Source organism: Petaurus breviceps, unplaced genomic scaffold (assembly GCF_028583685.1).
Source record: "Petaurus breviceps papuanus isolate PSGF00001 unplaced genomic scaffold, PetGlider_PUasm1.0 220, whole genome shotgun sequence".
Classification (NCBI taxonomy): domain Eukaryota; kingdom Metazoa; phylum Chordata; class Mammalia; order Diprotodontia; family Petauridae; genus Petaurus; species Petaurus breviceps.
Window position 1 is genome coordinate 18,140,458 of NW_027185876.1, and position 13,451 is coordinate 18,153,908.

The 13,451-nt window shown below is 38.3% G+C and overlaps 1 protein-coding gene across 2 annotated transcripts in view; it reads right to left on the reverse strand.

Moving 5' to 3' along the window:
* RXRG (retinoid X receptor gamma) overlaps positions 1-13,451 on the reverse strand; it is a 94,707-nt gene that overhangs the window by 13,709 nt on the left and 67,547 nt on the right. For both annotated transcript variants that reach the window (XM_069094684.1, XM_069094683.1), the window contains 4 exons: positions 12,907-13,051; positions 6,975-7,154; positions 1,750-1,910; positions 1,510-1,639 (listed from right to left, as the gene is read on the reverse strand). In XM_069094684.1, coding sequence (XP_068950785.1) covers positions 1,510-1,639; positions 1,750-1,910; positions 6,975-7,154; positions 12,907-12,988 — 553 coding nt within the window. In that variant the 5' untranslated portion in view covers positions 12,989-13,051. The remainder of the gene's footprint in view (positions 1-1,509; positions 1,640-1,749; positions 1,911-6,974; positions 7,155-12,906; positions 13,052-13,451) is intronic.

Here is a 13,451-nt window from a genome sequence, read left to right on the forward strand (position 1 = left end):
CACACACACACACACACACACACACACACACACACACACGTTTCTATGATGCTTCTAGAGGTATCCTTTCTATTTGTTCCTGCCAAAAGAAAACTATACAGAAAAATTAAAGACAGTTTCCACTAGCTGAGATTTTTTTCTAAAAATGAGAAGCCTTTACTAAGCATGTATCAAACTAGGCAACTATCCTGTCCCCCAGTGCCCAGTGAAATCATAGTATTAAAGCATATCTTCCTTTGGAGGTCAAGAGCCCTAGCTCCCCAGCATTACCAGCTCCACACCTATTGAGTCTCAAAAGAGGAAAACATGAATTTCTTATGAACTTTAAATATCTTTATACTGATTTGCCCAGTGCCTAATATGTATTAAGTGCTACTTGATTCACTGATATACAATGTTCTTCGTTACAGGAAGGAATTCAATGTAAAGATCTCTTGTCAAACTATTCTTCAATGAGCTGCCAAATCGATATTCCTAGAACAGATGTAATAATGTCACACTTTTCCCCTGCAAATACACATACACACAATATTTAATAGTTCTCTATTGCCTCTATGATAAAATGCCAAATCTTTAGCCTGGCACTTAATATACTTCACAACCTGACTCCTCCTACTCCTTTGTCTTAGTCCATATTATTTACCTTCACACATGCTCTGTCCCTGCCAAGTGGCTTGCTAGCTGTTCCCAGTAGGTGACATTCATCTCCTGTCATTATGCCTTGCCACCTGTGGTCACCCATGTCTTGATGGCACTCCCTCTCTCCTCTGACTCAATCTCTAGATTCTTCCAAAGCACAGCTAGCATGCCACCTAACATGCAGTCTTTCCTCATTGATCTCTGGACCCTGGGCTTTGCATTTACTTCCTTATGTACATCATGTCCCTTGGTCCAATACCTGGAACATAATAAGACTCTAGATATTAAATTGAATCCTAGACCATGTCCAAGGACGTTTAGTTACTCAATATTAGTTCAGATTTCTATAACCCTTTAGAGTTTATAAAGCACTTTGTTCACAACTCTGTGAGGTAGAGAACAAGAATTGTGATTCCCATTTTACAAATGAGGAAATTGAGATTCAGGGAAGCCATTGGCAATTAGTGCTAGAATCAGGACTTCAACTCAGCATCCAATAGTGCTGAAGTGTAAAAAGAGTCTCCATATAAAGTGGTCCCAGAATGGTATATAGTTTTAGTAAATATTTTATATCATCATTACAATTATCAGTAGTAATGAATAACAAAGTTCTTTACAGATATTATCTCATTTTATATTCATGTCAACCATGGGAGATAGTTGCTATAACAATTTTATGATAAGGAAATTGGAGCAGGATCACACAGCTAGTAAATGTTGGAGGTCAGTTTTGAACTCAGCATTTCCTGACTCCAGGTCCGATGCACTATGCACTGTGCCAACTAGCTGCTATATAGTATAACAGATCCAGAACAATTTCAAAATGGCAACTCAAGTGAACAGAAAAGAAGAGACCCACAGCCCCTTTACCTGCCCGAAGAAGAATGACTTGGTCTTCCAAGGTGAGGTCAGAGAAGTGTGGGATGCGTTTGGCCCATTCAACGAGAGTAAAGAGCTGCTTATCAGCAGCATGGCATATATTGGTGACAGGATCATTTGTCTAAAGAAAGAACAAATAGGGAGATGTAAGCATAGAAAACGAGACTGGGAGTTTCACACTTTGGACTTAGGTCAAGTGGCCACCCGAGACCTTCATACATGGCCACTTACTGAGTTCTCCATGTTTGTATCTCCATAGGATTCAGTCTTTGGTTCAACCGCAAGTTCTGCTTCTAGGATCCTCTCCACGGGCATGTCTTCATGGCCACTGCTGGTGGACTCCACTTCATTCTCAGCCCTCTCCCGGCTTCTCTGTCTCTCCTCTTGAACAGCTGGAACAGAGCAGGGCATACAGGCATTACCCACGCCCCTTCCCCACAAACAGGCACATACATGCTACTCTTATTTTAAGGAAAAATGATTCTTCTGGCTCTTTTACATTCTCATTGCTCTGTGGAGAGAGGCCTAAGGTTCTCTGAGTCCTCCTCAATCCTCTTCAAAATCTTAGAATATGTTTTATTCATATTGAAAGGTGTAAATCGGGGTGGTTAGGTGGCACAGTGAATAGAGCACCGGCCCTGGTGTTCAAATCCGGCCTCAGACACTTAACACAAAACTAGCTATGTGATCGTGGACAAGTCATTTAAACCCAATTTCCCTACTTTTCCCTCTCCAACAAAAAATGTGTAAATCATACTTTTCCAAGAAAAGCATGAACTTGAATTTCAGAATATACTTTTCTATTTCAAAAGATCTGTGATTTCATTGGCTTGGGTGCTGCTTGCACTAATCACAAACACTTTCCAGCACTGTTTTCTGTTCCTACTACCTCTAACAGTAAGAAATTGGCATCCATTTCCAGCCTTCCTGATGGATAGAAGAGGACCTGATGTCAGCACCATACTGAAGGCTGGTCTTCTCAAGGAAGAGGAATAGAAGGGCCTATTGGATTCTTCCTTTATTTTCTAGTGATCAGATATAGGTTAGATTCGATGAGGAATATCATAATCGTTATCATCTCATTATATAGCCCTTTTTTGAAGGTAGTTAGGTGAATAAGTAGACAGAACACTGAGCCCAGAGTCAGGAAGATCTAGAGTCACAAGCAACCTTGGGCAACTTATTTAACCTCTGCCTGCCTCAACAGTAAAATGAGGACAATAAGAGGGAGGGAAGGGAATAAATATTCATATAGTAACTACTATGTGTCAGGCACTGCACTAAATTATTTAATATATTCCACTTCCCAAGTTTATTGAGAGAATAAAATTGGATAATATTTGCAATATGCTTAGCACTTTACCCAGCACATGGCAGCTTGTTTCCATCCTTAAAGTTTCCAAAGATCTTTATACATGCTATCTCATTTGAGCATCCCAAGAACTCTGGGAGGTAAATATTATTATCCCCATTTTACAGATGAAACTGAGACTGAGAGAGGTTAAATGACTGACTAGGGTTGCAAAGCTAATAAAGTGTCTGAATCACAATTGGAACTCAGATCTTCCCGACTCCAAGAACTAACATTTTATCCACTGGGACCCCTAGCTAAGGTTTTTTTTTTAATTCAATTTTTAATTTATTAATTTGTTTGTTTCCTTTTAGTTTACAGGATTCAATTCCGCAATTCCTTGAATTTCACATTTTGTCCCCCTCCTTCCCCTCCCCCCCCCATGGCATCTTATAATCAAGTACAGGATCTGTAAATACTTTCACATTATAGAATGGTCAGGTTATAAGGATGGATTGTACCAGCTGGAATGAAAAATAGTAAAGAGGACTGTCAAGATCTAAAGAGCTGACTTTTACCCCTGGCATTTCCCAATCCAAATGGGAAAGTAGACAGTGCCTCTGAAACATCCTTAGTCATCAAAGTCTTTTCAAAAGAGTTGATATTCTCTTCTTGTGAGAGGGGGAAAAGCATAACTTTAGGAGCTTTTGGAAGCAGTAACCTAGATGTCCACAAGATGAGGCTGTTTCTCCAAGAAAGTATTGCTGTTTGCTTTAGGTATTTCTGTGTGTAAGGTTTCTTACGTGCACGACTCTGTGTGTCTCTATGTGTACATGCCCCTCTGTCTTAACCAAACTATATCACTTGGTCTCTCTGTCTTATTTGTTCTTTCTCTTTTCTTAACCCCTTACTACTGATCCTTTTAGTGACTGTATAGAAGTTAAGCACTCGTGTTGCAAAATATTGAATGAGTTTGATGTTGGAAAGGAAAAGGGAAGGGGGAGGGAAGAGAGGAGAGAGAGGAGAGGGGAGGAGAGAAGAGGGGAGGGGAGGGAAGGGGAGGGAAGAAGAGAGGAGGAGAGAAGAAGAGGGGAGCAAGAGTGGGGGCGAGGTACTTCTGATGAATTTAAACCCATCTCCACTCATGGTTCTCTCTTTACTAGCACAGATTAATACTTCAGCATGTATCCATCCTTCATATGTGGAGGAACCATAATTTTTATGCCTTCTTTTGCTACTGTTCTTGCATTAATGTTCTTGCAGTCAGGAAACTATGCCCAGAAAAGTTAAATGATGAGCTTCTCCCCACTTTTGAGAAGTTATTATTACTTGTGGATTTTGTTTGCCCCTTGAATTGGGAAGATTGATTAAGTCTAATTCTGGCTGTGCAATTTAAAAAAAAGATTTTTAAAAAGTTTGGGAGTAGGTCTCAAGAAGACTAACCCAAATAATGGAAGAGATGGGAAATTAGTCCTATGAAGACACATCTGGGGAGTTGGGATTTTTATCCTGGAAAAGCTAAGAATAGCATCTCCTCTTTCCTTTGTCTTATCTATGGGTTTTCTTGCATCAGAGCCTTAAGGAATGTTTCCTTCTTCCTATATTTATTTTCAATAGTAAGTAAAATAACAGTTAAATACAATTAATATGATACTTTAAGGTTTGTAAATATATATGTATATATATATATATATATATATATATATATATATATGTAAAACCGTGTGTGTGTGTGTGTGCTGCTGTTTAGTCATTTCAGTCATATCCAACCCTTCATGATCACATCTGAGGTTTTCTTAGCAAAGATACTGAAGTGGTTTGCCATTTCCTTCTCCAGCTCATTTTACAGATGAGGAACTGAGGCAAACAGGGTTAAATGACTTGCCCGGGGTCACACAGCTAGTAAGTGTCTGAGGCCAAATTTGAACGTAGATCTTCCTAACTTCAAGTCCAATACTCTCTCTACTATGCCACCTAGCTAACCTTAGTGTATATGTGTATATGTATATACGTATGCATACATATGAGTATATATAAACATACATACATATATGTATTGTGTGTATTTGTATATATGTCTATGTATGTGTGTGTCTCAGCATTCAAATTCTGATTCTGACACCTTCTAGCTCTTTGACTATGGATCATGGACCACTGAACCTTTCCTAACCTCAGTATCCTCATCTTTAAAATAGTGAAAATTCTAACACCTACTTCATAGGGTTTTTTGAAAGAATAAATGAGATTTTATACATGCATATGTAAAATGTACATATACACATGCAATGCATATGTACACATAAAATATACATGTATATACATTTAAATGTAAATCTATACATGTAACTTATGTAGTCATAAATTTAAGTGCCTACATAAATGTGCACCTGCATGTGTGATGTATATGTATACATAAATGTACATATACATATGTAAAATCTCATTTAATCTTCCCAACAACCCTATGAGGTAGGTGTTAGAATTTTCACCTTTTAAAGATGAGGATAAAGACTTTAGGAAAGGTTTAGTGGTCTATGGTCCATAGTCAAAGAGCTAGAAGATGTCAGAATCAAATTTGAATGCTGAGACACATACATATCTAGACATATATACAAATACATACACAATACATGTATGTATTATATATACTCATATATGCATGCAGTCAAAGAGCTAGTACGTGTCAGAATCAGGATTTGAAACTAATTCTTTAAGTCAGGTCAACAAGCATTTGTAATGCATCTACTGTGTGCCAGGAACTGGTTCTTCCAGCACCCTGGGAGCAGAGTTCTGGGCTAATCATTGAAAGAGCTGCAATATTGAAATAGTTTATGATCCCTTTCATCATTGAATGAATCTCCCTTGTTCAGCATCTACAAACCAGCCTACCCCTTATAACAACAGCATAAGTTGAGCAACGAAGAGATATTTCTTTCCCTGCTGAATTCCCAAAAATTGCATTCCCCACACAAATACTTGAATTACTCTCTATTCTAATTTGTCTATGAGAGTTCAATAATGTCTTTCAAAGAAGTAGGAGCTCTTTCTGGTTCTTTTTCCCCTCTGATTCCCTAGAAACTAGCTATACATGATACTTTCTTTTTACTACCCAGTGATAGTGGTTGGGTCTCTTAGCATTCAATAATTCAGTTAAACCAAGTGGACCACAAATCGAATCCCCATCTTCCCAGTCATCTAGGCTTCAAACCATGGAGTCAGTTTAGACACTTTCCTTTCCCTTACCCTAGGCATCCTATCAGCTGACAAGTCCTATCCATTCTACTTCCATAATACTTCTCTCTTTGTTACCCAGTCACCATTCATATCTGTTCCCTTCTCTCCATTTACATACATACCACTTTAATTCATGCTCTGATCAACTCTTGCCCAGACTACTGCAATAGCTTCCTGGCTGGTCTTCCTGCCTCAAGTCTCTCCCTACACCAATCCTTCTTTCAGAAAGCTGCCAAAGTGATTTTCCTTAAGTGAAGATCTGGCCATATCGTTCCTCTACTCAGTAAATTCCAATAGTTCCTTATTAGCATTAGCATAAAATCCACATTTCTCCACCTGTTAAGGCTCTCCACTTTTTGATTCCTCTTCCTTTCCAGCATTATGTCACGTTATTCCTCTTCGTGAAATTTATATTCTGTCCCCTGACCTTGGAATTCTCCCAACTACTTGCTACCTCCCTTGCCCGAATGCATATTCTCTCCAATTCTGCTTTATCTTCCTTACCAGAATTCCTGTTTTCTTCTAATATTCAGCACAGGAGCTTTTTCCTCTATGAAGCTTTAGCTATCTTCAAGATTGTTAGCATCTTCTCTTTCCTCCTATTACCTTGTATCTACTAAACAATAGACATGTTGCATCTACCTACTCCACCATCAATAGAATGTAAGCACCCTGAGGGCAAGAACAGTTTTAGTTTTGTCTTTATGCTTTACATATTATAAGCACTTAATAATGTTCTTTTTACATTATTGCCTTTTCTTATTATTTCCTTTCTTCCTCCTTCTCCCTGTGTCTACTGGTCATACCTTGGGATATTGCTTAATTCCATTGGTTGATTTCAGTAGGGTTGATGGCCTTGCTCTATAGCTCATACGTGCTGAATGTGAGAAAAGTATAAGCTCAGCTTCTCAGTAAGATAATCTGTCCTTACCTTCCCTCTTCATACCCATGACAAGGCACTTCTGATAGCGGCAGTATTGGCAGCGGTTCCGTTGGCGCTTATCAATGAGGCAGTCCTTGTTATCTCGGCATGTGTAGATGAGGTCTTTCCTTATGGTCCTCTTGAAGAACCCTTTACAACCTTCACAGCTGTATACCCCATAGTGCTTGCCTGATCCAAAGAGGAGAAAGTTTAGAGATTAAATTGAACTTTGCATTTTAAAATGTCTCCCTTAGGCTTCTTCTAGCATGGCTGGAGATTTTGACTGGACATGATGAATCAATCAATCAATCGATCAATCAATCAATATTTATTAACAGTCTACTATATGCCAGGCACTGTGCTAAGAGTTAAATCAAGAACAAGGAAATGGATAGCAGTTGATAAAGAAAGCTAGTTATAAGGTTGACCTCAGAAAACAAAGTAAATAATGCAGGGTCAAAGTTTGTGATGATCTTTGTTTATGTAAGTCACAGGAAAGGATAATAAACAGATACATTAATCAGGATTGTGTTTATATTTTTTCATCAAAGTTAATCACATTTTTTTAAAACAATTGGGGTTAAGTAACTTGCTCAAGGTTACACGGCCAGTTATTTCTGGGTGTGGTGCTAAGTATCTGAGCCAGGATTCAATCCCCCAGGTCATCCCAACACTGGGGCTGGTGCTCTTACTCGCTGTGCTGCCTGGCCACCCCAAAGTTAATCACATTTTAAGTAAAATATTTCCCTTTTTTAAATATGGAAATGAAAGTGTTCAAATATACCTTTATCTTGTATTTCACGGACACTAAAGGACCTAGTTTTGACCAATTCCATCCCATTAAACTAACAAATGATTATATTTCACTATAAAAATATAAAGAGAGCCCCAGTTTATGAATCTTCTGTTTTCAGTCTCATATGCAGTGATGCCATAATTCTTCCCTGTTGTTAACAAGGCCAGTGTTGGATATTTAAACCATAGCATTGTGTTCCATCTGTAGATATGACATATGTGTCTGAGGGACACTGTTCTGCTTGATCCTGGATAATCCTCCCATCACATGGCTAGTTCTATAATAAGCTTGTTTTCAGTGCCCCTCACCAAATATACAATATGGTCAATTCCTAATTATTTATAGAAGTGGATTGGGATCAACAAGTATTTCATAAGTAGTTGTCACATGCCAAAAGTAATAAGTTGGATAATGTAAAACAGAAGATAACCATAATGCACCTGTGTATGGCTCTGAATAATGTGCTATATGGCTTAGTTTACTATACATCTATCCATCTAATCCTGGATTTTTAGACTATGATTAAAATGAGCTTAAAGCCCCTCAGCATGCACTTGCTGACAAACCAGTGTTGGTGGCCTGATATCATGGTGGGTGATAACGGTAAGCCATCCTAAGAATAAATATTGGCAAGAGATATCTACCACATGGATAAACCCCATACAGTTAGCTGTACATTTCCTGACCAAAGAAGAATAATAAACAAGTAGTTTTATCTTTTGGGGAAGGATTTTGCAAATTCCAAGAATGCAAAATTTAATGTTATTAGCCTCAGCACTATTTCTCTTAAAGAGATATGGACATTCATGAGTACCTATATGCCATGGCTCAATGAACCCCCCAGAGTTTCCATTAAAGTAATATAGAATGTCCTCAGTCTGCAATTCAAAGTCCATGATTGGGAAAAATTCCAACCCAGTGACTGGGTCTGAATGCTTTTGGTAGGAATGTTTTGATAGCAAGACCATGTAAGCTAAGGGAGGATAGGTTCATTGGACCCCCTGAAGCCACTCCCAAAAAAGACATTTCACAAGTACTTGAGTGATGGTCAGATAAGGGAGCTTTCAGAAGGGGGGCTATGAGAAAGTTATAAAAAATGTTCCTTCTCAAAGTTAGAGAATTCTTTGAAGCCTAATATTATTACCCCATATTTTACCCCACCTCTACAACCCAAAACTAAAGTCTAGAAGAGAATAATTTAGGCAATGGGGGAATAGAAATACAGAATGTGGGATAGGTAGGAATGTTCATTTAATCCCTGAAAACCCTAGGTTGGTTCCCTTGCAGGCCAAGCAAGGTTTCTAATTTCTATTACAAGAGTAACTTATAATACAATATTTGTTCCCAAAAGTTATCATGTAAATTTCATTACTTCAAATGGAATTATATTATAAACAAACTAGGAAAGCTTATTATTTAAAGGGAGGTTGTGGTCAGTCATTCTATAACATATATATTTCAATAATCACTATCTCTATAGAGTATAGTTCTAATGCTTCGTCTTGGCATAACAGTGACCTTAAGAGCTAGCAGGCTTGTACCACAATGGAAAAGCTTTGAGAATAGTCTGAACAAGAGACTAAGTCTGCTTCCTGAGGATCAGCCCAGTTAAGTACAGACTTATCATCAGGAGCTGGGCATTTGGTGATGAATTCTTTGTCTGTGGCAACCTTAGAAATAAATAAAAATAGAACGTGGCCCTTGATCTGTCCTACCCTCTTCTGCTTTTGTTGTTAGTGGGGCAGACAGGAAGAAAAGGCAACAATGTGTGCTGAGGATCACACAGTTTTATCTATCAAATTTAACTTGTCCAATGGTCAATGAATTATTGGACCATACTGCTATGTGAGATGACTCCATGTGATGAATTTCTGGTAAGAAATGGACAATTGTTACACAAAATGGGCAGGCATAAATGGCTTCTGTCATTGGAGGGGATATCCAGGTCAAAAAGATCCCAATGATCACAATTCTATTAGAGAAAAGTATTCTCAGTAAGCCTCACTTCATTTATTTGTGGAGTTTTTTTTCTGAGTTAAATCCTTTATTTCAGAAGCATCCTAAAGACAATGAAGAAGTAAATGATGAATGCAGGTAAACTGAGAGAATTTATAACCCTAAAATAGGTTAATGCAAGTCATTGCATGACACACAGGATGTATCTTGCTAGAAATGGAGTAAGGGTCCTAAATAAGGAGGCAGCTAGTTGTAGTGGATAGAGTGATGGACAGGAGTCAGGAAGGCAAATTCAAATCCTTCCTTAAATGCTTAGTATTCAAGTAACTTGGTTTCATTCTGAGTCAGGTTCCTCATTTGTCAAATGGTTGTTGTTCAGTCATTTTGGTCATGTGTGATTCTTTGTGATCCTGTTTGGGGTTTTCTTGGCAAAGATACTAGAGTGGCTTGCTATTTCCTTCTCCAGTTCATTTTACAGATAGGGAAACTGAGGCAAACAGGGTTAAGTGACTTGCCCAAAGCCACACAGCTAGTGTCTGAGGCAAATTTGAGGGATATGTGGATTAGATTGGGAAGGTAGGGGGAGAGGGTAGGTAGGGATTCTTGGAGGGGTGGTTGGGATAGGGAATGAGAAGGTAGGAAGAGAAGATAATATCACAGGGATAGGGTAAAAAGAAAATCTGAGAAAAAAATAGTGAGTAAAAATAAGATGGAGAGATATTCACAAATAGCAATTATAATTTTGAATGTTAATGGGACATTTATAACAGCTCTCTTTGTGGTGGCAAAGAACTGGAAATTGCAGGGATCCCCATCAATTGGGGAATGGCTGAAAAAGTTGTGGTTTATGGTTGTGATGGAATATTACTGTGCTATAAAAAATGATGAGCTCGATGATCTTAGAACGACATGGAAAGACTTGCATGAAATGGTGTAGAGCAAAATGAGGAGAACCAAGAGAATATTGTATACAGTAATAGCAATATTGTTTTAGGAACAACTTTGAGCAACTAAGTCATTTTGACTATTATAAATACACAAATTAAAAATAAAGGACATGGGCAGCTAGGTGGTGCAGTGAATAGTGCACTGGTCCTGGAGTCAGGAGGACCTGAGTTCAAATCCGGCCTCAGACACTTAACACAAAAACTAGCCATGTGACCTTGGGCAAGTCACTTAACCCCAACTGCCCTCCAAAAATAAAAAAATAAAAATGAAGGACATAAGAGGAAAGATGCATATGCATCCAGAGAAAGAACTGATAGATAGAAGCATGTGTAGAATAATTTTACATACATATATCTAGTTGTGTCTAATGGTAGCTATCTCTAGGGCAGGGTGGAAGAGGAAGGAAGAAAAAAGGGGGGAAAATAAATTTGCATTTATTTATTTATAAGTACATATTTCCAGTTGCAGGATTTTATTAAAGAGAGCCATACCACCTACTGACCATCTTATAATTATAGGGTAATGTGTGCCTCACTTCAATGCTTTACCAAACTTCACCTACATCTGTTATAGTTCAGTCTGCTGGTTGTAACTGCTAAGAGAAAGCATGTATATATTATTACCAAAGTGCCAAATGTTGGGATCTGCTACTGGCTTGTTATTTTCAACGCTAATCAACTCAGATGGTCAAAAAGCAAACCATAAGATCACAGATTTTATGCTAGAAGGGACCTGAGGAGTCATCTAACCATAGAAGCTAAGGTCACAGAAGAGCTCAATGAATTGCCCAAGTTCTCACAGGTAGTAAGTGGTAGAAGCAGGATTAGTATCCAGATGTTCTCACTCCACTTATACCATTGTACCACTTTGATCCTAACTTCACTTATGATAGAAGGGCACTCCCTTTCCCCTTCATTGCAATCTTGGCATACTGTCTAGGGTAAACCAAAGTCTTAGAGGGGCCATTTCTACTTCTCTAGCTTCCAAAAGTTGTAAGTATCCCACACCTCACATAGGTCAGCTCCACCCCAAATTCTAATTAGTTATCCAAATGTCTTCCTAGAATCTTCTATGGATTAGTATGCATCTGTGGTTAGCCATTATGGGCTGTATTAGCTATACAGAATCTAAAGCAAAGATTTGTTGGTGGGGAAATGGAAAGTGGGGAGAGTTTGGGATGGTCAAGCTGATCAGGGACAAAAGTCTTGCTTCTTGAGTCAGGTCCTACATGTTAGAGTCTGGCTATGTTACACACAAATATGTACATATACACACATGTGTGTATACATGTATATGTATATAAATGAGCCACTATAACTAACTGACACCTAAGAGAGTATTCAGGTTAAGGCTTACATCTGATGATCCATCTCTGCAGATGGCACAGATGTGCTTGGCAATATGTGCATATACATATGAATGTGTGCATATATACATGTATATATGTATGTGTATGTCTCTCTGTGTGTATGTATATATGTACATACTTATAGATATATACATCAAAATTTCCTAGAGGGTTTAGAAATTCTCTGGAGGATTCAGTTTCATTCTAGCCATAGACTTAAAGAATTTACAGAGTGAGAACAATATAATAAATAATCTTCTGGATTAGGTAAAGTTGTCAAAGCAACAATGACAAAGTAGGAACTCTTAATCTGAAATATTTCCTCCTCCATGAGTGTTTCATTTTGTACTTTGAGGTAGTGGTCTATATACTTTAGCAGTGAAATTAACCTGCCAAGAGACCAAACGGATCGGTTGGACTACACTAAGCTAGCCAAGGAATATCCAAAAGGTTAGGATTCTAAGTACAATTTCCAGAGATAACAGATCTGTTGACTCTCTCCCTCCTTTATTAACCAAAGTATTATTTTCCCAAGCTCCTAGGATTTCTAGTTGGCATCTAAAGTATTTTAACTTGCAAATTTCTTTAGAAAAGATTATTAGGAATAAGAAGAATCCATTCACTTCTTTATGATCAATGGAGTTATTACTTTCAAATCAAGGGAGTAAAAAAAGCTACCAAGAGGCTAAAATTCAGTGGCATGAATTTTAAGGTCTGGGCTTACAAGTCAACATTTCCAGAAGGATCTTCTTGCACCTTTTAGTTAGCTGCAAAATAACTGGGCCTCCAGGAGCATAGCAGTCCACTCCCACACCTCCATTTTCTTGGCTTCCTCCCATGAAAGCACCACAACTCAATGACAGCTAGGAAAGTATTCAGGTCAAGGCTCATACCTGATGATCTGTCTCCGCAGATGGCACAGATATGTTTGGCAAGGGAGCCCGGGCTAGTGGATGGATAAGTCATGGTCCCCATCCCTTGAAGCCCTGGCAAGGGCTTGATGTCATCTGAGCTTCTGACATTGTTCACAACATTGAGCTGTGGGAGAAGAAAGAACAAAGCATAAGGCTATATTATTCAGAGTCTGGATCTTTTAAGGACAAAATGTCAATATCCAAGGGAAAACCATTTTTGGTTTAGGAAGCTATTTTTACCTGATGGTCTTTTGATGTTGCCTGTGTACAATTCAGTTTTAAGATGGCAAGAAATTGATATCACAGAAGTTAAAGCAACTACAGTAATGAAAGCCAACTCCTCCCCAAGTCTGACACTCTTTCTAATTCATCATCATCAACAACCACAACAATAACAGTAATAACAATGAAAACAACATGCATTTATTGAGAACTTATTATAAGAGGAAAGGAACTGCCAGTCATACAAGTAGGAAAGAAGGAAGGAAGGAAGGAAGGAAGGAAGGAAGGAAGGAAGGAAGGAA